Raw genomic sequence first — 25,304 nt, 5'->3', positions numbered from 1 at the left:
ATTCCACATTGAGTCAAATTGTCTTGCTTCTGGTATGTCTTGATTACTAATGTTCTTTATATTTTCAGGTTCATATTGAACCCCAACTAACCTTGAACAAATAATTTAACCACACTGAGTCTTTTCGTTTTCTTTCTGTCTGTCTGTCTTCTTTCTTTGTAAAATTAAAGTTAACCCTAATGCCTCTTTCACCTCTTTAAATTTGTACATCTAGAATAGAAGAATGGAGGTAATATTCAGATATTGAGCACCTTGTATATATCAGATGTCCAATAGATGTTGGATAATGAGGATAATTTAATAACTCCTTGCCCTGGCTGGAGTTGTTTTTATCATTATTTTAATATTTCTTCCTTATTTTTATTTTTGCTCAATTTATTTCAAATAAATTCAGCTTAATAAATATTTATAAAGTAGTCAGAGTGTCGCTAAGCATGCAGGCTTCCAAATATGAATGATGTATAATATCAGCACTCAAAGGCTAACAACATACTAGCATCAGTTATAACACAAGTAAACAAAGCATTCTATAACACAAAGGAATTCTATGTATGCTTTAAGCACAATAATTAATGTTATTGACCTTGAGAGGAAGGTGAGCTCTTAGGTGATGGTTGAGCAACCAAGAACAGTGTCCTAAAGATGATCAGTCTTGTAGGATAAGTAAGGTTTTGAGACAAGAATGGTAGATAGGGTGAAGTCAGCATCCTCTATACAAGGACATACCAAGGGTGGAAAGTGAATCTTGATCTTTGATAATAACATATTATCCAGTTAGCCAAAGTATAGGGAGTATTAGGGATGTAATATTGGGAAGGAGTTTGGGGACACTAGAACTTTGTGTGTTATTTTTAATAGTTTAGCTTAAGTTTAGCTGGAGGGTAATGCTATTGGGCTCTTGCCAGTGGATCCTCAATGGGAAACTGCAGGCCAGCTTCAGACTTAGGGCAAGTGTCATTATTTAATGTTAGGCATTCCCTAAATAAGCATTGCATTAAATTATATATAAATAAAACCCCATAAGACTATAATTTAAAAAAAACTAACATTTAAAACTATTTGGTGGTATGTTCTTAAAAAGCCTTAAGATGGAGATATTATTCTTTGATTCTCTCTACCTCAAGCACTCTTTTCTGACTTCCTCTACATTTCTCTCCATATTTCTCCACTCTAATGGTAAATCCCCTGTAAAGCTCAATCTCTGACCTATCTTTCCCTTCTCTCCTTAATCCTTTTTACATAATCAACTGAAACTCAGACCACTGATGAGAAGTAGTGTCCCTTCTTTGCATTCTTCCTCAGTCCAGCTCTATAGCTCTAATTCTGCATGGGATATATTTACATACAAGCCTTGTACATAGGCTTTGGAAACGCCTGAGGTTTAATCTCTTCTCTGTACTGCCCCTCTGAACCAAGACGTATGTCCTACTTACAACTAATAAATGAATGAGTGCCAGAATGGAGTGAGTGAAAGAACAAGTCTGTGGAGTCATAGTGACATAAAATAGATCCCCGTGTAGATAATTCTAAAAAGGTCAACATGATCCTGTCATTTCTTCAGGTGGATTTTCTGAAGAGGCAGAATTTTCAGCCATCAAATATGTCCTCTCTCCCTACAAACTGAATTTGGTTGCTACTCCTCTTTTCTTGAAGCCTGGAATTCCATATTCTATCAAGGTAGGTGGGAGGCAGGGAGAGAAACTGCTGAATATAATTGTCTTTTTCTGTTTACAGAAAACATGGGTGTAGCAAATAGGGGAAGAACCCTAGAGAGGCAAATCATGGAGGGAACTCATTCTGTAAAAGTTGCCCCTCCTGTGATGTGGACAGGGGTGGGAAACTGCAGGCCAGTTTCAGCCTTAGGGCAAGTGTCATTATTTAATACTAGAGGCCCGATGCATGAAAATTCATTCACTGGAGGGAGGGTCCCTCAGCCAGGCCTGCCCCCTCTCTCAGTCTGGGAACCCTCAGAGGTGGAAGGCGACCTGGCAATCAGGGGAAGGTGATGCTCCATCACACCTCTGCTGCTGCCACTGCCAGCAGCACAAACCTCGGCTGGCCCTGGTTACCTGAGCCTCTGGTGGCCCTGGGCGGCTGGGCAGCCACCATCCGAGGCTTGCATGCACCTCAGGCCAGCCCTGGGTGACTGGGCAGCCACCATCTGAGGCTTGCCTGTACCTCAGGCTGGCCCTGGGGGGCTGGGGGGCTGAGGGGACTGGGGGATGCCAGAGGCAGGTTTGCGACAAGGGTGGGCCCGGCCTTGCTGCATGCCTGCCACCCTGGTGGGGCTGAGGAGACTGGGTGCTGCCATCTTTAAAGGTGTGGCAGTAAATTAGCTTATTCTCTCCTTATTTGCTGTGGGTGCTGCCATCTTTGAGGGTGGGGCAGTCAATTAGCATATTCCCTCCTTATTGGCTGTGGGCACCGCCATCTTTGTGGTGGTGTGAAAGTCAATTAGTATATTCCCTCTTTATTAGATAGGATGTTAGGCATTGCATTAAACTGCTGAGGGGACCCTCCTACAAAGACGTGTCTGTGGTTCCCTGTCTTTGGACACGTAAGAATTGGAGGCAAAGAAATGTGGACTTGGAGAAGTCTGGAGCCAGCTTGCTCCCTGCAGGCTCAAGATCAACCATCCCACATAGAAGAAAAAAAGAAAAAGAAAAAGAAGAAAAAATAAATAAAATAAAATAAACTGCTGAGGGGGCTGCAGATCAGGCCCAAAGAGAGGCTTGGAGAGAGAAGCAGGGTCTGATTCATAGCCTCTGTGGCAGCTCTTATTCAGCACTTTCCTCTCTCTTTCTCTCCAGGCCTGGCCAGCAGCCACGCCTCTCTTTCTCTTGGGCCTCCACTGGGGCTGCTGATCAGCCCCGCCTCTCTGATCAGGGCCGTTGATAGGCCTGGAAATGCTGACTAGCATAGAAACCGACCAATCAGAACCAAATCCGGGTGAAGTGTGAGGAGCCAATGGCTGCCTAGAAGGTGGAGCTTTTGACACTGACTGGCATAGAAACCGACCAATTAGAACCAAATCTGGGTGAAGTGCAAGGAGCTAGTGGCTGCCTAGGAGGCGGAGCTTTTGCCGCTGACTAGCATAGAAACTGATCAATCAGAACCAAATCTGGGTGAAGTGTGAAGGCAGAACCTAAGGTGGGGGCATTCAGAGATCATAATAATCTGGCCACTCAGTGTATACTTTCCATGGGGAGAAAAAAATTATTTCAGAATTGTTATGCTTTAAAACAAGTGCTGAGCTGTTGAATTGAATTTGAAATGTTCCGACAAACAGGTACAAGTTAAGGATTCGCTTGATGAGTTAGTAGGAGGGGTGCCAGTGACCCTGAGTGCACAAACGGTCAGTGACAACCAAGAGATGGCTGAGTTGGAGTCAAAGGAAAGTGTAACAGGTTCCAGTGATGGAGTGGCTTCATTTGTGGTGAATCTCCCATCTGCAGTGACAGCGCTGGAGTTTACTGTGAGCTGAATTCGGTTAAATTTTCTAGCACAATGTCCACTTTTGACTGTATGCTTTGGCTAGTGTGCAGAACAGATGCAGCAAATTTTATACTTAAGTCCAGTGAACAATTCCACAATGTTGCACCCAAAAATAAATAAATAAAAATAGCACTAGAGGAGGATAAATTTATCACTTTTTTATTTGGGAATTAAGTATTTTCTTTTACTTTAGTAAGACTATATTAGAATCTAGAAGCTTCAGAATAGGTACAGCAGTGGAAGTCAGTGTTTGGAATATTCTTTCCCCCAATTTTTATTTATTTTCAGGGCCATAAAAGGGTTGAATGTGGGAGCCTCCCTTTTCTTCTACGCATGAAGCACTACACCTTAGAGCTCACTTAATAGTCATCTCTCCTAGCAAATAATGTCTAAGTTCCCCTTTCCAGGTAAAAAAAATGATTAAGTTCATCACGTTAATGACCACAGCATCCATCCATTCACTGTGATCTACTGAGTGCTTATGAACTGCTAAACATTGGGCTAAGAATTTTATGTAGATCACTTTTAATATCCACTTAATCAGCTCTATGAGTTAGAGAATATTATGATTGCCATTTTGCAGCTGAGGAAACAGAGGCTTCAAACTTCTCTTTAATAACTTATCCAGAGTTAATAAATGGCAGCACTGTGATGCAAACCATTCCAGAGCATGAACTACTAACCCTTTTGCTGTCAAAGGTGGATATGACATCATTTCTGCCCCATCCCATGTTTATAAGCACTCCTCTGTGCTATTGCTCCACAATGAAATTGGGCCGGAGACTCTCTGTGATGTCCATTCACAACTCCTATCCTCCAGTCCTCATGACCTCCCTACCACTACCCCAAATTATGTGTTGCCATCCCAACACATAGGAAGAGGAATCCCCAACCTGCCATTACATTTCAGGAAGGGTACTAATATTTGTTCCTGGGGCATCTTTCTCTCTTCACTTCACCAGACTTTCCCACCACAGCCCATAAGTCCATATGGTTCTAATTATTGTCCATAGTCTTTATAAAGTTACTTAATACCACAGCAGTATAAACATGGGAGTAGTGGAGGTATTCCTTTCTTCAGCATTTGGTGGTGTGAAATTTAGAAAGCAAAGAAAGAAATTTAAAAGGTATATTTTACATAAAACATTTTATCACTATCAACCAGTCTCTGAAATGTTCCCTTTTAGGTCAGGACCAATGATCCAGATCTTCCAGAAGAAAATCAGGCCAGCAAATATTACAGAGCAAAAACATATTCATCTCTGAGCCAAAGTTACCTTTATATTGACTGGACTGGAACCTATAAACCTATGCTCGTAGGAGAAAATCTGAATATTATTGTTACCCCAAAAAGTCCATATATTGACAAAATAACTCACTATAATTACTTGGTAAGTAAATAATGATAAAATTGCATCTATTTATTCCCCCACCTGGGACATTTTCCTTTGCACATAGAGAAACATTAGAATGATCCCTAAAATTTGTTTTAACAAAGCATTTCAACAGCATCATCTAATTTGATAACCAGTTTTTAAAAAACCTTTGATTTTCATGACCATTTCATTGATGAGGAAACTGAGAGACAAAGAAGTTAAAGGACTTGCCATGGTCACTCAGATTGGAAAAGGAAGATTTTGATTTGAACTGGGAACCTCTAATTCCTTGTCTGATCTCCTTTCACCAAAGACAGCTGGCTACTCCTCAGAGAGAGTCTAATTAAATTCTCATGTTACCTATGCCCTATATCATGGTCAAAGATTACACATTTAGACCTATTTAAAATATATGCATTTTACTGGCATAAAAGGAGAACCCAAATCCTGTTTTTAAGTGTCGAGTCATATCATACCTGCTCCAGTTCTATAGCTCTATAACATTCCTTGTTAAATCACTTCAGTTAGCAGAGGTGGTCAGTAATGCCTGTCTGTGAAATCTAGGGGAAGAATGTATGAAAAATATTAAGGGATTTTTGATAATTGTCAAAGAAATGGAATGAATTATTCCAATGGGCAAGCCAAACAGATGTTAGTGATGGGGCAAGCCAAACAGATGGTAGTGATGGATTTTTAAACATTTTTTATAAAGAAATTAAAAAAAAAATGAGGATCAAAGATCATATTGGCTGATGAAGAAATAGGGAACCTATTTAGGGACCAAAACTTTGTAATTTGTAATTTTTAAAAAAACTTACGCTTCCAACTTAGAAGCTAACCTCTGCTTTTAAAAATTAATTCCTTAATAAGATGTACTTCACTTGTCTATTTTTTTAAATCTGTAAAACAAAGGACATTTTAGTGATTTTAAACAGATTTGTTAGTTCTCTGTTTTCCTAATTATGTGATTTTGAACTAAAATCAGTATGACATTTTGTTCATTCCTGAGCCTCACTCCATTCATTTGCACAATGGAAATAAAACACACAGTAGGCTCATACAACTTAACTTTCTTTTCTTTAGCATAATTTATATTCTAGCTCCAAGCTCCATCCTGAAACAAAGGTTTTGTTTTTGTAGTTATTGTTGCCACTCTTTATTTTTAGATTTTATCCAAGGGCAAAATCGTTCACTTTGGCACAAGGGAGAAACTTCCAGATTCCCCTTATCAAAGTATAAATGCTCCAGTGACACTGAACATGGTTCCTTCAGCCCGTATCCTGGTCTATTACATCGTCACAGGAGAGCAGACAGCAGAATTAGTGTCTGACTCAATCTGGTTAAATATTGAAGAAAAATGTGGCAACCAGCTTCAGGTAAGCCACAAATGATGTCACAATTTAATTTTTTTCTGAATAAAGGAGACTATAAACAGCAGCCTATGAAATTTTATCTCATAAAAATGACTTTTTTTTTTCTAAATGATTTTTTAGGTTTATCTGTCTCCAGATACAGATTCATATTCTCCAGGTGAACATGTATCTCTTCATTTGGCAACGCACTCAGATTCCTGGGTGGCTTTAACAGCAGTGGACAGTGCTATATATGGAGTCCAAAGGAAGGCCAAGAAGTCCCTAGAAAAGGTTAAGTAGTGCATAATCTTGGTTACGGTGCTTGGGTGTCTCTGTGCAGTGCTTCAAAAAGGTATGGCCCCCTGGAGCTGGAACACAACTGAGGCCTAGATGTTATCTTTACTTTGACCAAAACTCTGTCTCTGTGGTCAACAGACATGAGACTTTGTTCCTAAGATTATTTGATGCAGGTCAGAACCTCACTGTCCTGAGCGCTTAATGCTTAAGGGTGTTGTCATGCAAGGGCTTGTATGCGAGTCGTATGAGACTATCTCCTGACCCCTTGTTCCTCCTCTAAGGGAGTATAAACCATATGACTTATGACGCTGTGGGGAGAAAGGTCACCCTGAGGGTAACGTACTAGCCTATAATATTTGTTTCCCAGTTTTGCTCATTGCTAGGCACCTAAGACATTGTGCCCTGTTGACATTCCATATCTGGCCTATCATTCATGTTCTGCTCATACCTGTCTAACTGCCTGCTCTATCATTTGCAGCATGTATTCTAAGTACAAAACACCATGGATCAGTTTCTAAAAAGCTCCTCACCAAAGCTTAAGACTTAGTTCTTGGTTTAATTTTGAATATTAGGTATATATTTAAAAATGTAAAAGGACAAACTAAAGGAATGAAGTTGGAAAATTTGGACTTTGGCCATTTGATAAATGAGTATTTCACAAGTTTGTTATAACCATGAAACAACTCACACCGTTAGTTCTTTAGAGAAATGATTGCTATATCTGATAGGCTCAACATTTTGGCTGTCTGGACAGGTATTTCAAGCTTTAGAGAAGAGTGACCTGGGCTGTGGGGCAGGTGGTGGCCGCAACAATGCAGAGGTATTCCGCCTGGCTGGACTCACCTTCCTCACCAATGCAAATGCAGATGACACCCAAGAAAATGGTAAAACTCTCAGCACTTTTTGTTTTTTCTTCAAATTGATACTGAAACTTACATAGACTATTTGCCTCCTAGGTCTCATTATTGTTCGTCCTCCAGAATATTCTCTACACTGATATTAGAATGACATTTCATTAGCCTTTAAAATAAAGTACACATTTTTTTTTAGTGAAGTACTCAAAGCCTCCCATGATCTTCTCTTCAACTCTCTCCAACTATTCCTCATCCTGCTTTACCTTACCTCACCTTACCTCACCTTACCTTACCTTACCTTACCTTACCTTACCTTACCTTACCTTACGTTTAAGCTAACAGAACCAAGTGTAGTTCTTGGATGGCATTATGCTATTACACTTTTGGGCCTTTCTTCATCAGAACTGCTTTTCCTTTTATTAGCCTGGAGAAGCTAGTGTAAGAATCATCTCCTCTATGAGGATTCTTTCCCCCATAAAATTAATCATTCCCTCCTCCTTTAATAGAGAAAATATTGTAGGGACTAACTCTATTTATAAGTAATACAATAGGAGTGCATCACTGCACATTCTTACACTGAATTATACAACTTTTCTCAGCTACTGCACTGGGAGCTTTTTAAGGGTAAGGACCACATCTTTACATATATTGATTTTAAAGAGGAAGGGAGAGGGAGAAATGGAAACATCAATGATGAGAGAAAACACTAGTCGGTTTGGTCAGGGGGCAACCAATCAATGTCTCTCTCTGTCTTTCCCTCTCTAAAAATCAATGGAAAAATATCTTCAGGTGAGAATTAAAAAAAAAAAATGATGAGAGAGAATCATTTATCAGCTGTCTCCTGCACACCCCACATTGGGGATTGAGCCCACAATCCGGCCGTGTGCCCTGACCAGGAATCAAACCGTGACCTCCTGGTTCATAGGTTGATGCTCAACCACTGAGCAACACCAGCCAAGCAGGACCACATCTTAATTGTCTTCTTTCTATGGTTTTAAAATTGTTCATAAGTATATTTAATACTATTATTTGTAACTATAGGCCCAGTGCACGACATTCGTGCCCGGGGGTAGGGGGGGCGCAGGTCCCTCAGCCCAGCCTGCGCCCTTTCGCAGGCGGGGGGGGGGGGGGGGGGGGGGGGGGGGCGGGGGGAGGAGGCGGGCCTAAGCCGCAGTCGGACATCCTTAGCACTGCCTGCGGAGGCAGGACATTGCACTCGCCAGCCGTCAGCCCAGCTTGTGGCTGAGCAGCGCTCCCCCTGTGGGAGCGCACTGACCACCAGGGAGCAGCTCCTATGTGGTCAGTGCGCGTCACAGGGACCAGTTATTCCACCTCATTCAGTCGACTTGCATATTACCCTTTTATTATGGTATATAGGATAATATAGTACAAAGAACAAATAATAAAAAGAACATATCCAACAAAAACTTTGTTCACTCTAAATACTTGGCTATTTCTCTGTAATGAGTGGATCAAAAAGGTTGCCGGATTCAAAACCAAACTCAGATCAAACAAGTCAAACTATAAAACACTAGATCATGAGCTCCCCTAAGATAAAACAAGTCATAGTAAGATGTATAGTATGCAATGCCTAGTTGAAAGCATGTTTTCAATATTTTGAATGAATGATTTGTGAATGTTTTAAATATTTACATATTTTATGGAATTTTTAAAAAGATTTTAATCTCCTTTTTTTTCTTTCTTCTTTTTGTCTTTATCATTTAAAAAACAAAACAGATAAACCTTGTGAAGAAATTCTCAGGCCAAGAAGAATGCTGCAAAAGAAAATAGGGGAACAAGGTACTCTAAGAGTTTCATGTGATTGTAAAAAGGTTATGGTTGTATCATTCAAAAGCTGGAGAAAATTAAACATTATCTGATGTCCCCTAACTCAGATAGAATGGGCAAAAAGAAACATATGTACAGACATCTAATTCACCTACTAATCATCTAATTCATCTAATTTATCTAATGATCAAAAAGATTATTCCAAATACATCCAATAGTTCATTTGCCATACTTTAATCTGAAGAAAATAAAGTATTATTTCTATCTCTAAAAGATAAACTTTTATTTATCACAAATATTTTCTCTCCACAAACTTAATCTAACAATTAAATCATATTCTTTCATTTTATTCTGAAAACATTAATAATTTAATTAATTTGGGGGTATATCTGGAAATCTTTTTTTAATTAAATATGTTTAACAGTTAATAGTATTTTGGATTACTCTTTGGGAAATAAGTCTAATATAAATTATTTAAAATAATTGTTTAACTAGAAATTTGATAATTGGCAGTGTTATAATAGAAAGAACATTGAACTGGGAGTCAGTTGCCTGAGTTCAACTAATAATCATGCTTACAATAATATAATAATTTATTCCATTTTTATATGAATTATTTTAATGCTAACTTTTATTCTAAGTTCTAATGACACAAAAAGAGACACATTAATTTAAGTGCTTACAATGAAGAGTGATGTCACTAGTGAAGGACCTCAAGCCATATTACACAAAAAGTGTTTGGGGGAAGAAAAGGATATTTAGCTTGAAGAAGGAAATACTTGTGTAGTGATGATTGCTATCTTTAAATACTTGAGTGCTTCTCAGATAGTCAAAGGGTGCTGAACCCAGGGTGCCAGTTTCAAGACTTAGTATTTAGCTTAGTTGCAAGAAGCCCTTTAACCATTTAATATGAATCAGAATTGACTACCTACCTCATGAGACCACATTCTCCCCATTATTAGAGTAGTTCCAAAGGGAGGCTGATCAGCCAACTAACCATGACTTGTGGGGAGGGGGTCACATGGCAGTAGAAACCAAGTATCTCTTCAGATCTCTTCTAAGCGTGAGGTGTTAGGACTTTATGCATAATCAAGGACACCTGTATTATTACCATTTCAGCTGCTAAATACAAACATAGTCAAGTGAAGAAATGTTGTTATGATGGAGCCTATCGTAATGATGATGAAAGCTGTGAACAGCGAGCTGACCGGATTAAGCTAGGCCAAAGATGCATCCAAGCTTTTATGAATTGTTGTACCATAGCACACCTGTTCCGTGCTGAAGAGTCTCATAAACTAATGCAATTGGGAAGGCTACGTAAGTTTGATGTTTTCTATCAGAATTCTGCCCAATATGAAGAATTTTGTGTAATTTTATGCTGCGAAGAAAGGCAATTTTCATGCTCTATTTTAAATTAAAATAGAAAAGATAACTAGTAAATGCCCCTAAGGAAAAAAAATCTGTTAATCATTTTTGGGAATTCAAAGAGGTGCATACAGTGTATGGAGCAGAATACATTAGTCCATAGTCAAGACCCCGGGCTCATTCTATAAACCTAAATGATTGTTTATCCTCTCAAAGTCTCAGCCTCCTCATTTCTAAAGCAAGAAAGTTAGACCAGATAATATCCAATGTGCCTTTGAGCTCTAAAATTCTATGGTGCTGTGATATTACAGCCATTAAAAATTCCATTTATACCTGTATGACCAAATATAAGCAAAAGATTTTTAAATCTAGCATAAGGTTAAGTGTACTTATATAAAAGTTGAAATCTCATTTCTGTTTCAAGTACAATATATAATTTCAGATTCTATAGAACTCTCATTAATATGTTTTCAGAACTTTTAGGACTTATGTTTCATTTACATATAGTTAAAGCAAAACAGACAAAAGCAGAATGACCAGTCTTATTTTATAATCTGACTAGAGGCCCAGTGCACAAATTCGTGCACCACTGGAGTCCCTCAGCCTGGCCTGTGGGATGGGGCCGGAACTGGCTCTCCGACATCCCCCAAGGGGTCCCGGATTGCAAGAGGGCGAAAGCCAGGCCGAGGGACCACACCAGTGCATGATCGGGGCAGGGAAGGACGCGGGAGGTTGGCCAGCCTGGGAGGGAACCCGGAAGGGCTCTAAGGCGTGTCCGGCCCATCTCACTCAGTTCCAATGGGTTGGATCGCAGCAGCAAGCTCACCTATCGGTCAGAGTGTCTGTCCCCTGGTGGTCAGTGCACGTCATAGTGACTGGCCGACTGGTCGACTGTCTGTCCCCTGGTGGTCAGTGCACGTCATAGTGAGCGGTTGAGCGGCCTTAGCATATCATTAGCATATTACGCTTTGATTGGTTGGACGGATGACTGGACACTTAGCATATTAGGCTTTTATTATATAGGATTGTTTTGCTTAATAGTGTATCTTAAACATCGTCCATTTGCTGACATCCTAAAACTCCCATGTGTGTTGCTGCAACTCTACAAGGATCTGCATGGGTTCCTCTCCCTGCTCTGTAGCCTGTAAACTATCAGGAAACCTGGACAACTTTAGACTTTACCTAATTTTCTCCCTTCTCTCAGGGATCACAGTCCTGGGTCACTTAAGCGCTGGTAGCTAAAAACTTTTATATGGTGTATCTGGTATTCTTTTTTTTTTTTTTTCCTTTTAAAGACAGAGGGATAACCCCAGTCCCTGTTAGTTCATCTTGGACAGGAACAGAAGTTATGTTCATTTTGACTAAAGATAATTTATAAATAAATTTCTAAGCTAAGGCAGAGAATCACATAAACAGAATTGTTGCAATTATAAAAATGCAAATAACTTTATAGACTGATTAGTATCTTGCATAATCTCAGGAACACTAAACATTTAGCAATTTATAAAACAAACTAGAGGCCCAGTGCACGAAATTCGTGCACGTACAGGGTCCCTAGCATCTGCTGGCTGCCAGCCTGGGCCTTCCTTTGCTCCGCGCCGCCCCCTCGTGGTCAGCACATGTCATAGTGAGTGATCAAACTCCCAAGGGGACACTTTGCATATTAGGCTTTTATACACACTGAGTGGCCAGATTATTATGATCTCTGAATACATAATAATCTGGCCACTCAGTATATATATTAGATGCCTGGTGCATGAATTCGTGCATGGGTGGGGTCCAGCCAGCCTGGCCAGGGGGAGGGAACATGGGCGGTTGGCCAGCCTGCCTGCTGGTCGAACTACTGGTCGAGGGGACAATTTGCATATTAGCCTTTTATTATATAGGATATACACTGAGTGGCCAGATTATTATGCGTTCAGAGATCATAATAATCTGGCCACTCAGTGTATATAGATAATTAAAGATATTTTATGCTTTGTTTTGTCAATGATATTAGTGGAAAATTCCCAATAGTTCTATTTTGAAATCACTAAACAACATGTTTCATTGATCTTTCAGAAAATGTGTGTCTAAATTAATGTCCATATTTAAAATTTGGCTCTAAGTAGAATAATGTTGTTTTTCTATAATTGAATATACTTCCTCTGACCCCCAGATATAAGGCCCCTGGCACCAGTAACCAAATCAGAAATAAGAAGCTATTTTCCAGAAAGCTGGTTATGGGAAGTTCATCGTGTCTCCAGAAGGTATTAAAGAAATCAAGAGATTCCTCACTTTGATCCCCACTCTGTGTGCCCTATTCAATCAGCTCAAGCAAGGTAGTTGTATTTACTTGCAGCTAGTAAAGGAGACAAGGGATTCATATCCAAAGCTTTGCCTCCGGATGGGAGGCTTAGCCATTGCTTACATACACTATTTGGTCAATTACTTGATGTCTTCTTTGCAGTTGACTATAGGTTGGGTTATCCTATTTACAGTTGGTCTGCAAACTACTGTGCTTCATTTTAACATTTAGCAAGAACAGCACTTAGTAAGAATGGCTCAAACCTTGAGACCCCTGTCCTATATAACTAAGGTATTATATACATACTTCTTTGACATTCCTTTGAAAAATGTGAGAAAATGCAAATATTATGGCAAAAATCTGAAGACAGCCCATTTCCCAATAGTTTAAGAGTTAAGATGAGCCCTAACCAGTTTGGCTCAGTGGATAGAGTGTCAGCCTGCAGACTCAGGGTCCCAGGTTTGATTCCGGTCAAGGGCATGTACCTTGGTTGCGGGCACATCCCCAGTGGGGGGGTGTGCAGGAGGCAGCTGGTTGATGTTTCTCTCTCATCAATGTTTCTAACTCTCTCTCCCTCTCCCTTTCTCTCTGTAAAAAATCAATAAAATATATATTTTTTAAAGAAGAGTTAAGATGATAGTAACATGAACCACGTCCAGCATAGCCAGGGGTGAACCTGAGAAGGGGTGGTGAAGGATTAAAGAAGACAGACAAGAGAGTACAGTTGGGACCAGGTGGATCACTGTGCCTGGATGAGGAAACAGTGACACAGCCTGTAAGCCAAAGCTTTATTTTATAGTCTGATCACACAAATCAAAAGAAGAGCAAGATGTTTACAGTGTTCTTGCGAATTTCAAATCTGCTTCTTTCCTGTTGTTGCCATTCTCTGAACTCTATCAAGCCTTGTTTTGGCAGCACTTGCTGCACCCCCCACAGCCCACATCCCTTATCTACCTAGGACTGCAGGGTCGGAGTGTAAGGTCAAGCTTACAACCATAGCCTTTTGCCTATAATTGTGCTGGGAGGGCTTTGCCCTCCAAGCTGGGACTTGTATGTGGCTTTGCCACAAGTCAGTCCAAGGCTTGATCCTGTCCGAATGCTGTAGCCACTCTCCACACTAACATTTGGCCAAATTTTGTTTTTTTGTCTCACTTTTTTTTTTTCTTAACTGTATGCTTTGCTCTAGTAGTTGATTCCAAGGCAGAATTAACTCTTGGAGAAGAAGAGTTCTCTATTCCATTTAATTTCATTTCACTTCAGTAAGCATTAACTGAGCACAATTGTGTTTATATTGTAAAGAAGCCCTTTTTTATCCTGAAATATCTGTATATAAAACAAACATTGATTAATGAAAAGAAAGGTTCTTCGCTCATTAAATTCCTTTATTCAACACATTTTTATGGAATGCCTCCCCAGTACCAGGCACTAAAAACAGTAATGAATAATGCGGAGTTCCTAACTGTCTCCCTTCCTTGTGGACTCAAAGCACTGACTTTCCAAGGAGCAGTCAAGGCACTGAGTCCCAAGCCTGGCATCAGTTTTCAAATGGGTTTCCTTGTCTTTATCCATGTTCCCTCTAATTCTTCCTCCACACTGTTGTCATTCCAGCTGAACATTGCCCTTTGGCTAGCAATTCCTCTGGCAAGCCTCCCCATCTCTGTTCCCTACCCTACCAGTGATTGGATAAATTTCTCCTCCTGATTAACCCTGTTGCATGTATCACAGTATGATAATGGTCTATTTACCTGCCCATCTTCCACATTAAAATGTAATTACCTCCAGAGCAAGGATTAAATTCAGATTACTGTTTTATACCTAGTTTGTCTGGCTTATAGAGGAACTAAACTGTGTTGAATGAATGCAAATTGCCTCTGAATTTTTAATGCTTTATTGGTACAGTTATTATATTGTACTAGAGGCCCGGTGCACGAAATTTGTGCATGGGGGGAAGGGGTGGGGGGTGTCCCTCAGGCCAGCCTGCACCCTATCCAATCTGGGACCCCTCGAGGGATGTCTGACTGCCCATTTAGGCCTGATCCTGGTGGGATTGGGCCTATATGGGCAGTCAGACATCCCTCTCACAATCCAGGACTGCTGGCTCCCAATTGCTCACCTGCCTGCCTTCCTGATTGCCCCTAACCGCTTCTGCCTGCCAGCCTGATCACCCCCTAACCACTCCCCTGCCAGCCTGATTGATGCCTAACTGCTCCCCTGCCAGCGTGTTTGCCCCTAACTGCCCTCCCCTGCAGGCCTGGTCCCCCCCAACTGCTCTCCCCTGCAGGCCTGGGTCCCACCCAACTGCCCTTCCCTGCAGGCCCGGTCACCCCCAACTTCCCTCCTCTGCTGGCCTGGTCACCCCTAACTGCCCTCCCCTGCAGGCTTGATTGCCCCCAACTGCCCTCCCTTGCAGGCCTGGTCCCTCCCAACTGCCCTCCCCTGCTGGCCATCTTGTGGTGGCCATCTTGTGTCCACATGGAGGCAGGATCTTTGACCACATGGGGGCAGCCATATTGTGTATTGGAGTGATGGTCAATCTGCATATTACTCTTTTATTAGATAGGATAGAGGCCTGGTGCACGGGTGGGGGCCAGCTGGTTTGCCCTTAAGGGTATCCCGGATCAGGGTGGGGGTTCCCTTGGGGTGTGGGGCGGCCTGGGTGAAGGGCCTGTGGTGGTTTGCAGGCTGGCCACGCCCCCTGGCGACCCAAGCAGAGGCCCTGGTATCTGGAATTTATTTACCTTCTACAATTGAAACTTTGTAGCCTGGAGCGGAGCCAAGCCTCCTGCTCGCTCCGTTGCTGGCAGCCATTTCTTTCAGGGTTTGTGTTCTTCTATAATAGAAACTTTGTAGCCTGGAGCAAAGGCCTAGGCCAGCCAGGGCTGCAGAAGCTTTGCTTCCTCCATTGCCGGGGGAAACCCAAGCCTCCCGCTCTTTCCAGCTCAGTGGCTGCCGCCATTTCTGTTTGGATTTGTTTACCTTCTATAATTGAAACTTTGTAGCCTTGAGTGGAGGCTTAGGCCTTCAATGGCACGCGGAAAGCTTGGCTTCCTTTGTTACTGGGGAAACCCACGCCTCCCTCCTGTTCTCTGTGGCTGTAGCCATCTTGGTTGGGTTTATTTGCATATTTGCTCCTGATTGGCTGGTGGGCGTGGCTTGTGGGCATGGCTTGTGGGTGTAGTGGAGTTAGGGTCAATTCGCATATTACTCTTTTATTAGGTAGGATTGGAATTTATTTACTGAACTGTTTTTTCCACTAGACTGTAAACTGCTTGAGCGAACTACATCTTTTATGAGCTGTATACTCAGCACTTAGCACTATGCTTGACACAAAATTGGTGGACAATAGCTGTTTGTTGAATGAAATAAATAAATATATAAACTTAATCAGAAATTTTTAGTTATATCAACTTTATGAGCACTGTTAAGATGCATTACTTTGCTTCCCTATTTTAGAACATACTACATAATGAACATAATTTTTCTTTTTTTGTGTGTTTTGAATTTGCAGTGTTTCAAAGGCATACTTCTGAATTTGAATTCTCATCTATCAAGAGAAAAATCTCAAAACATAAAACAAGTAGATTGCCCTAGCCATTTTGGCTCAGTGGATAGAGTGTCAGCCTGCAGACCGAAGGGTCCCAGGTTCGATTCCAATCCTGGGCACGTACCTCAGTTGCAGGCTCCTCCCTGGTTCGGGCCCTAGTATGGGCGAGTGCAGGAGGCAACCAATCGATGTGTTTCTCTCACATTGATATTTCTCTCTGTCTTCCCCTCTCTCTTCAACTCTAAAAATCAATGGGAAAATATCCTCTAGTGAGGATTTAAAAAAAAAAATAGCACAAGAAAAATCAACAAGTAGACTTACAGAATATATTTTTCTTGCTTGATTTTCCTTAATAACTGATGTGATTTTTCTTTTGCTTTAATTTTTTTTCTAAAGTAGTATGAAACAAAAATTCTGTTAATGAATGCTGTCCATTTGGATTTATTGATATTTCACTGTATTTGAACATTAACTTTTTCACTTTCAGAAAGGAGTTGCAGTTAGTGCTACCTGATTCTCTAACTACCTGGGAAATTCAAGGTGTTGGCATTTCAGATAGTGGTAAGCAAGCTTAAGTTACATACTCTTTTAAGTAATGATTTGGTTATCAAAATGTAGTTTGATGCTTTGTAGAACGCTGTGTTTTTGCCATCATTGAAAAAATATAGTATTTGTGTTATTATCTATTTAGTTTACCCAGGACTTAGTGGTGACATTTTAAATAATATTCTTTTAAATGTATTACAAAAAGGTTTAGATATGCTCACATTTTTTACCATATCTACTTCCTCTTTTGCTCTTCTATAAAGCCATCATTCTTTAAATGCTGATGTCAAGCCCCTATTTTCTTTCATTTTTCTCAGATACTTTATAAATAATTTCAGGATTGATTTTGTTTGTTTGCTATTTTTTGTTTTTATAAAATATTGGTTTCCATAATAAAAATTTTACACCCATTAAGTGGAGCCAATGATAAATATCTAAAAAGAGATTTGGTGCTTTAGTTGAAAATCTCATGCCTTAAATAGAATTCAATATTTGTTGGACAAATAAAGTTTTCTGTTAATACCAATAATTATTGAGATAGAGATCAACGAATAGAAAATTTAAGGACATGGGTGATAATAATGAAAAACCATGATCTAATTTTTTTTCTTGAAGCAAAGCAAATGTGAGACATTTTAGTACCAATAAAATATTATAGGAATTTCCTAATATGCTTCTACTTTGCTTTTACTTTGTGCTGAAGGTATATGTGTTTCTGATATTGTCAAGACAAAGGTATTCAAAGATGTATTCCTGGAAATGAATATACCATATTCTGTTGTACGAGGGGAACAGATCCAATTGAAAGGAACTGTTTACAACTATAGGTTGTCTGGGATAGGGGTAAGTAGGTATTTATCAGATGTGCAAATAAGTAAATAAAAATTCTCTAACTTTCTGAGAATTCTGTTAATGGAATTATCACATACACAAACAAATAAAAACTCAGTTCAACCATATAAACCAATATGACCCAATAGATTTCTTTAATTACTGGCCCCAAACACCTTGGTAGTTTGTGTTTCTGAAGAGCAAGAAGGAACTTTTTATTTTTGAGAAATTCCTCAAAATTAGTTGAATATTGGCATTCTTTCTTGTTTCCCTGCTTAATTTATTCTGGTTATTTTGGACTTATTCTTTTGGGTATAGTTTTCAATTCTGTCAGTTCACTAGATTTTGGAAGGAAGATGAAAAGTATTCACTATTTGAGCCAGTTAGTATCTACTGTTATCCCTACTATAAATATGGGGACAGGGAGAATGAAAGAGGTCTTACAACCTGCTCTCATTATGCAGTAAAAGGAATAGCCAAGATTTGAACCTAAGTCTTTCTGGAATCAGAGTCTTGTTGTAAAATTAGGTATAAGTGGAAAGTTAAAAGGTAAGATTGGAAAATTAATTTTGGGACATATTGGGCAGGACCTTAATGCCAAGAGATGAGAGTTTTAATTCTTTCATAAAACCATTTGTAGCATACAAGGACTGAGCTAAAAGACAGAAAAATGAGTAACACAAAATAGCTGAGCCTGGGGTTCCCACTGTCTACAATACAAAGAGACAGTGTACCAATGCACAAAGAACTTCAGTAGCTTTGTCCCTGACTTAGTAGGTAACAGTGTAAGGAAAGTAAGATATTTCTGAGCAGTGTTGAGCTTTCTAGATATCCCTTCACATTGCTAAGGTCTACAGCAACTTGTATGTTTTAAAAACTCGAAAGTGAGCTTTCTCCTGTGCCTTAGAATCTAAGGGATTGTTTAACACTATAAAAGTATCAGGGAAGAATTGTGTCCAGATGAACAAAGGGCATACTTTCCTTCTAAAGTGTTTTGATATAATTGTTCATTGGTGATATTTCAGTTCTGTGTTACAATGTCTGCTGTGGAGGGAATCTGTTCATCAGGAAGCCCAGTCAGCCATCAGGGGAGAAAAACCTCCAAATGTCTGCAGCAGAGAATAGAGGGCTCCTCTAGTCATTTGGTGACCTTTACTGTGCTTCCTCTGGAAATTGGCCTCCACAAGATCAACTTTTCACTGGAGACTTCACTGGGAAAAGAAATCTTAGTAAAAACATTACGAGTGGTGGTAAGAAACATGTTTTTCCTGATTCTTTTAAAAATCACGTTTTTCTTTCCGAAAAAACGTTATCAGCAACTTATGCTTAGTAATTCAGTAGGTACACAGAAAATTAGAATGTACATGTAACAAAATGTTTACATTTGGGGAATCTGGGTGGGAGTTATCTTGGATCTTTTTTGTACTATTCTTGTAACTTTTCTTAACTTTGAAATTATTATTTAAAAATTTAAATTAAATAAAACGTGCTTATTGTAGAAAATATAGAATATTGAAAAAAACATAAAGAAAATTAATCCTCATACCCAGAGCTATTCAATTTTAATAATTTAGTATATAGCCTTCCAGGCATCCCCTCCCCGACACATTTAGAATGTGTGTTCTTGAAATCTATGTGCCAGATATTATACTAGCCACTAGGGGTATAAATAATACATGCCCTAGTATTTCATAAGAGTATATTTTTTTAAAGGAGAGATGAGATTCTCCAACTCTTTTTAAAAAAATATATTTTATTAATTTTTTACAGAGAGGAAGAGAGAGGGATAGAGAGTTAGAAACATCGATCAGCTGCCTCTTGCACACACCCCACTGGGGATGTGCCTTCAACCAAGGTACATGCCCTTGACCAGAATCGAACCTGGGACCCTTCAGTCCACAGGCCAACGCTCTATCCACTGAGCCAAACCGGTTTGGGCATAAGAGTATTTTTGAGATTAAATAAACTAATACATATGCATAGTTTATAATTTACAGTCCATTTTATAAATAAGTAAGACTTATAACTATAGGTTAAAACTATAGGTTGTTTTGACAGGAACAGGTCAAAAAAACAAACAATCATTTATTAAGTACGATTTACCCATCAAGTATCTTCATGTTATCTTATTAAGATTCTTGCCCAGGGTCACATGGCTAGTTAATGACAGAACTGTGTCTTCCTAGGTTTTGTCAACCTATGGTCATTGGCACCACTTCAACTGCAACAGGAATCCCCAATTTGGGGTTCTGGAAGGAAACTTTATTCAGTGCAAAACAGCTCTATTGTGATATAGTATGGCTATGAGGCAGCCCCAGGGCCAAGTGGCCCTGGAGCCAGGCCCCTCGACTGGCTAGTCTGCTCCTCAATGGTCTGCTCTGCTCTGCTTCTTCCTGGTTTGCTTTGTGCTGTGTGATCTGGTTTGCTCTGCTGTGATTTGATCTGCTCCATTCTGTGCCAGGTTGCTCTGGCCTGCACTGGTCTACTCCACCCTGCTCCCAAAGACATCTTCTGTGTTTCAGCTGAACCAGGGAAATGCAGTCTTCAGTCTTCTGTGGAAAGAGAAACTGTGCTCTCAGAGACAGAGGTTAAACGGGCTTATATAGACAGAAGTTTCCACCCCTGCTCCCTAATTGGTCTGTCCTCATGCAAATGAGGATTCCAAATCTTTGTAGTGTGATTGGTCCAAAAGGCACTGTCTTGATTGTTCAGGATAGAGCCACTCTGGTTGGTTGGAGCTGTGTAGCAATTGGATAAGAAAAGCTTCAGTCCTATTGTAGGATTCCAAGAACTCCTTTATAAGACCTGGCTCAGATGGCAGAACACAGTGCAGGCAATTCAGTACAGAGGCAGGCAGTTTGGGTGAAAGGCTCCAGAATACAAATGGCTGCTAGGCTCTGTTTTTGTTTTTTAATTTGAGCTCATCTAGCCACCAGAAGACTTTCTTAGTAGGTTTCTTCTTTCTCAAGGTTCACAGTCTTCATTCTCTGAGTTCTGACTTCATCCATTAAATTCACTTCAGTAAACATACATTAACTTATTTTGTGCAAGGCTTGTTCTAGTCATCTTACATGGTGGTTCCATATGCAGGCTCTGGAGCCAGGCTGCCCCTGTTTGAATCCTGGCTCCATCACTTCCTAGCATTGTGCCATTGGATAAGTTTTGTGATCGCTCTGCGTGTCCGTTTCCTCTTCTGTCAAATGGTAGTAATAATAGCACCTACTTCATAGAGTATTTTTGAGGTTAAATAAACTAATACATACAAAATACTTAGGTCAATTGCCTGGTTTATAGTAACTTCTATTTAGTGTTTGCTCTGATTATTATGTAAATAGCCAGAAAAATCTTATTCTTGAATTTATGCGTTTAAGTATTTAAACATGCTTTGCATTACACTCCCATTTGCAAAAAGGATTTTTTTAAATTGGAAAAGTGGTCAAATTGACCTAAGAATTGAGATCATATAGCTTTAATTATGTTCTTAACTGAATGTTTTCTGTCATTATTTTAGCCAGAAGGTGTCAAAAAGGAAAGTTATGCTGGTATTACTCTGGACCCAAAGGGTACTTATGGTAAGTAAAATAATTTTGTATTTTACATGTTATCTTTTGCTCTCCTTTCCTCTCTAAAATCAATAAAAATATATATATATTTTAAAAGTCATTCACATACTTAACATGCATTATTTGATAACACAATGCTAATTAATCACTTTACAAACCATTCCTCCTTGTTCCTGCATCCCTTTTTCCTTCACTGAGATCTTCTGAATTTTCTCAATGTTAGAATTTTGCAAACATTTGAGCACTTAGTCAAGGTCTAAATACATTATCTCTTTATGAAATTTATAATATGCTCAGTTAAATCTTTTCAACAAAAAGAGACAGACCTCATGTTCTTATTAAATGGTTAAAATTTACTTTATTATTGCATTGAATAATTTTTTCCTTTCTTTCGGTGATATAGCAATGGTGATTGTAAAAAAAGTTTACTTCAGAGTGCCATTTCCTCCAGGAAAGTAAAGAATTAAGACCTTAATATTTTAAACTAACTGAGTATCATAAACTTGAATAAGGTGACTTCAACAGAGTAGCAAAAGAAAAATCTGTCCTATATATATGTATCCATACACTAGTGTTTTTCTCTAATTTTATTTACACACAGACTTCCTCCCAGCTTGCCCACTATGGAGGATCTGTGGGAAGAGATATCCTTAAGTTCTGAGGATTTTAGCCTCAAACAGTTAAGTCATGACTCAGAGCCACACATTCTTTTGCTTTTCCTCTTTTTTACCCTTGCGCCTGCTATACTAACATTACTGCAAAACAGCTTTCAGAAACAGCCCTGTCTTGGGAGAGAAACCAAGATGGCGGCATAGTTAAACACCTAAACTGCAGCCTTGCACAACAATTTCAAAAATACAACTAAAAGACAAAACAGACATCATCCAGAACCACAGGAAAGCTGGCTGACTGGAAATCCTACAACTAGAAGGAAGGAGAAAACCACAAGGAAAATCAAAGGAGCTATAAAAGCCTGAGGTACAGAGACACGGGCACGAGCGTGCGGAGAGGACAGAGCCGGAGAGGACAGGGCGGCTGAGTGCCTGGCTGGTGTTCTCTAGTGGGAAGGAGATAAAAGCTCCAGACTGCGCTGAACCCCAGCTCCAACTGCACTGAACCCCAGTTCCGGGTGAGACCCTGGGGACCCAGGCTCATACTGGGGGAATCTGGGCTGTAAGGCAGAAACTCAGGGGAGCGGCGAAAGGCAGAGCTCCGGAGGCGTGCACGTGAATGTGCGCAGTGGACGGACTGTTGACTGTGCCGCTGAATTGCCCTAGCAGGAAGGAGACAAAAACTCCGGACCGTGCTGAACCCCAGCTCCGACTGCGCTGAACCCCAGTTCCGGGAGAGAATCTGGGAATCCAGATTCATTGAGGGAGAGACTAGACTGTTTGTCAGCAGGTGAAACGCCAGGGCCTTTCTCTCAGAGGTGCTTGCAGTGAGTACCGAGGGACACTGAGGGACACTGAGATCCAGGAACCTCATAGGGCGGGGCTGACCGGAAGCCAAGGCTTTAGGCTCCACCCTGAAACTCCGCCCCATCCAAGCTGAGCACAGAGGCTTTTACAATTTTGCAAGTCTAGTTGAATAAGGCTGTCTCCCAGCATAGACACAGCTGATCCTCACAGCCAATTGGCCTGGAGGTCAACTCCTCCCACTGATACCAATAACAATCAAGACTTAACTACAAAAAGGCTGTACACACAGTCCACAAAGGGGTGCACCAAGAGTGTCCACCTCAGGTAACTGGGCAGGCCAAGCCGCTGGCCCATATAGGACAACTAGCACACAAAGCTACCCTACCAACTCAGGAAAGCAGCAAAAATGCGGAGACAAAGAAACAGATCAAAAACCAAAGAAATGGAGGAAAACAAATGACTGGAGATAGAGTTCAAAACCACGGTTATAAGGTTTTTCAAGAATTTCCTAGAAAAGGCCAATAAATTTAGCGAGACCCTCGAGGATATGAGAGAGACCCTTGAGGATATGGAAAAGGACCAACTAGAAATTAAACATACACTGACTGAAATAAAAAATATTATACAGACACCCAACAGCAAACTAGAGGAACGCAAGAATCAAGTCAAAGATTTGAAATACAAAGAAGCAAAAATCACTCAACTGGAAAAGAAAAAAGAATCCAAAAATTTGAAGATAGTTTAAGAAGCCTCTGGGACAACTTCAAGCATACCAACATCCGAATTATGGGGGTGCCAGAAGAAGAGAGAGAGCAAGATACTGAAAACCTATTTGAAGAAATAATGACTGAAAACTTCCCCCACCTGGTGAAAGAAATAGACTTACAAGTCCACACAGAACCCCAAACAAAAGGAATCCAAAGAGGATCACATCAAGACACATCATAATTAAAATGCCAAGAGCAAAAGACAAAGAAAGAATATTAAAAGCAGCAAGAGAAAAACAGTTAATTACCTACAAGGGAGCACCCATATGATTGTCAGCTGATTTCTCAACAGAAATTATGCAGGCCAGACGGGAGTGGCAAGAAATGGTCAAAGTGATGAATAGCAAGAACCTACAACCAAGGTTACTCTACCCAGCCAAGCCGACATTCAGAATTGAAGGTCAGCTAAAGAGCTTCACAGATAAGAAAAAGCTAAAGGAGTTCATTAACACCAAACCAGTATTATATGAAATGCTGAAAGGTATTCTCTAAGAAGAGGAAGAAGAAGAAAAAGGTAAAGATAAAAATTATGAACAACAAATACATATCTATCAACAAGTGAATCTAAAAATCAAGTGAATTAAAAATCTGATGTACAGAATAAACTGGTGAATATAATAGAATCAGGGACATAGAAAGGGGGTGGACTGACAACTCTCAGGGGTACAGGGGTGTGTGGGGGGGTGCGGGAAGAGACTGGACAAAAATTGTACACCTATGGATGAGGACAGTGGGGGGAAGGTAAGGGAAGAGGGTAGGATGGGAACCAGGTGGAGGGGAGCTATGGGGGAAAAAAAGAGGAACAACTGTAATAATCTGAACAATAAAGATTTATTAAATTAAAAAAAAAAGCAAGAGGGAAAGCTAAGAAAGAAAGAAAGAAAGAAAGAAAGAAAGAAAGAAAGAAAGAAAGAAAGAAAGAAAAGAAAAGAAACAGCCCTGTCTTACCCATCCTAGGTATGAACATCAGGGCCACAAGATGGGAATAAATGATCTTTTATCTGGGAATAGATCTCTCCATCAAAAACCTTGGTTAAAAAAAATCTATGCCTCTTTCCAATCTTGTCATATAACTTTTTCCTCTTATAATTTTAGACAATTTAGATTTAGGCAGCTTTGTTACTTTCTAGAATGCTAAATAAGGTAATGATGGCAATCAGTTCTGTCAAATTTATTTCAGAGATTTTATTAAATACTTTAAATACATATATATTGGAATTGCTATACCTGGATAAAACTTTATAGAGTTTGTTTTTTTAAGCTAAGATATATTTGGAAAAGTAAATGAATAATAACATTAGAAGAAATCTGAAAAACATATCAGTGAGGAAGAATGAGGTATCAGAACAAATTATAAAGTAAGAGTAATTAACATTGTGTGACAACAACTTAAAGAGACCAAACACTACCATGGACTCAAAACTTAAGACTAGCCCTAATTGTCAGTTCTACTTTCTCTCCTTGACAAACCCTTTCCCCTTACTGTTTTCATATCTCAGATGTGACCCCCACCCCACTTCCTAGCACACTATTTATCATTGGTCTGGGCAGACCCCTCTCATCTTTTATTTCCTCCTTTCATTCTTGACCCCCACTCCCATTTTTCCTTCCTCCAAATGCTCCCACTTAAAATGCTTGCTTGATATATGTCTTTGAGTAGGGACATAACGTTGGTTCTAACATATAAAAGGTACTGTGCTATAGATCCTGCTGTATTTCTTAATACTCTGTTTGAAAGAAATATCTTTAATGCAATATATATATTTAATTCAATGCTTCATACATGTTATTTCAAAGTATAGTCCACCACAATTTTACTTA

General features: G+C 39.8%; 1 protein-coding gene across 1 annotated transcript in view; it reads left to right on the top strand.

The window, feature by feature from the left end:
- Positions 1–25,304, top strand: part of C5 (complement C5) — an 84,477-nt gene that overhangs the window by 21,135 nt on the left and 38,038 nt on the right. Inside the window, exons 10-22 of the mRNA XM_079790439.1 lie at positions 1,562–1,677; positions 3,290–3,475; positions 4,683–4,886; positions 6,038–6,247; positions 6,365–6,514; positions 7,275–7,404; positions 9,112–9,174; positions 10,282–10,479; positions 12,686–12,776; positions 16,846–16,919; positions 17,608–17,747; positions 18,761–18,985; positions 21,247–21,307. Coding sequence (XP_079646565.1) covers positions 1,562–1,677; positions 3,290–3,475; positions 4,683–4,886; positions 6,038–6,247; positions 6,365–6,514; positions 7,275–7,404; positions 9,112–9,174; positions 10,282–10,479; positions 12,686–12,776; positions 16,846–16,919; positions 17,608–17,747; positions 18,761–18,985; positions 21,247–21,307 — 1,848 coding nt within the window. The remainder of the gene's footprint in view (positions 1–1,561; positions 1,678–3,289; positions 3,476–4,682; positions 4,887–6,037; positions 6,248–6,364; positions 6,515–7,274; positions 7,405–9,111; positions 9,175–10,281; positions 10,480–12,685; positions 12,777–16,845; positions 16,920–17,607; positions 17,748–18,760; positions 18,986–21,246; positions 21,308–25,304) is intronic.

Source organism: Cnephaeus nilssonii (assembly GCF_951640355.1).
Source record: "Cnephaeus nilssonii genome assembly, chromosome: 14".
Classification (NCBI taxonomy): Eukaryota; Metazoa; Chordata; class Mammalia; order Chiroptera; family Vespertilionidae; genus Cnephaeus; species Cnephaeus nilssonii.
This window is presented reverse-complemented; position numbering and strand designations above follow the sequence as displayed.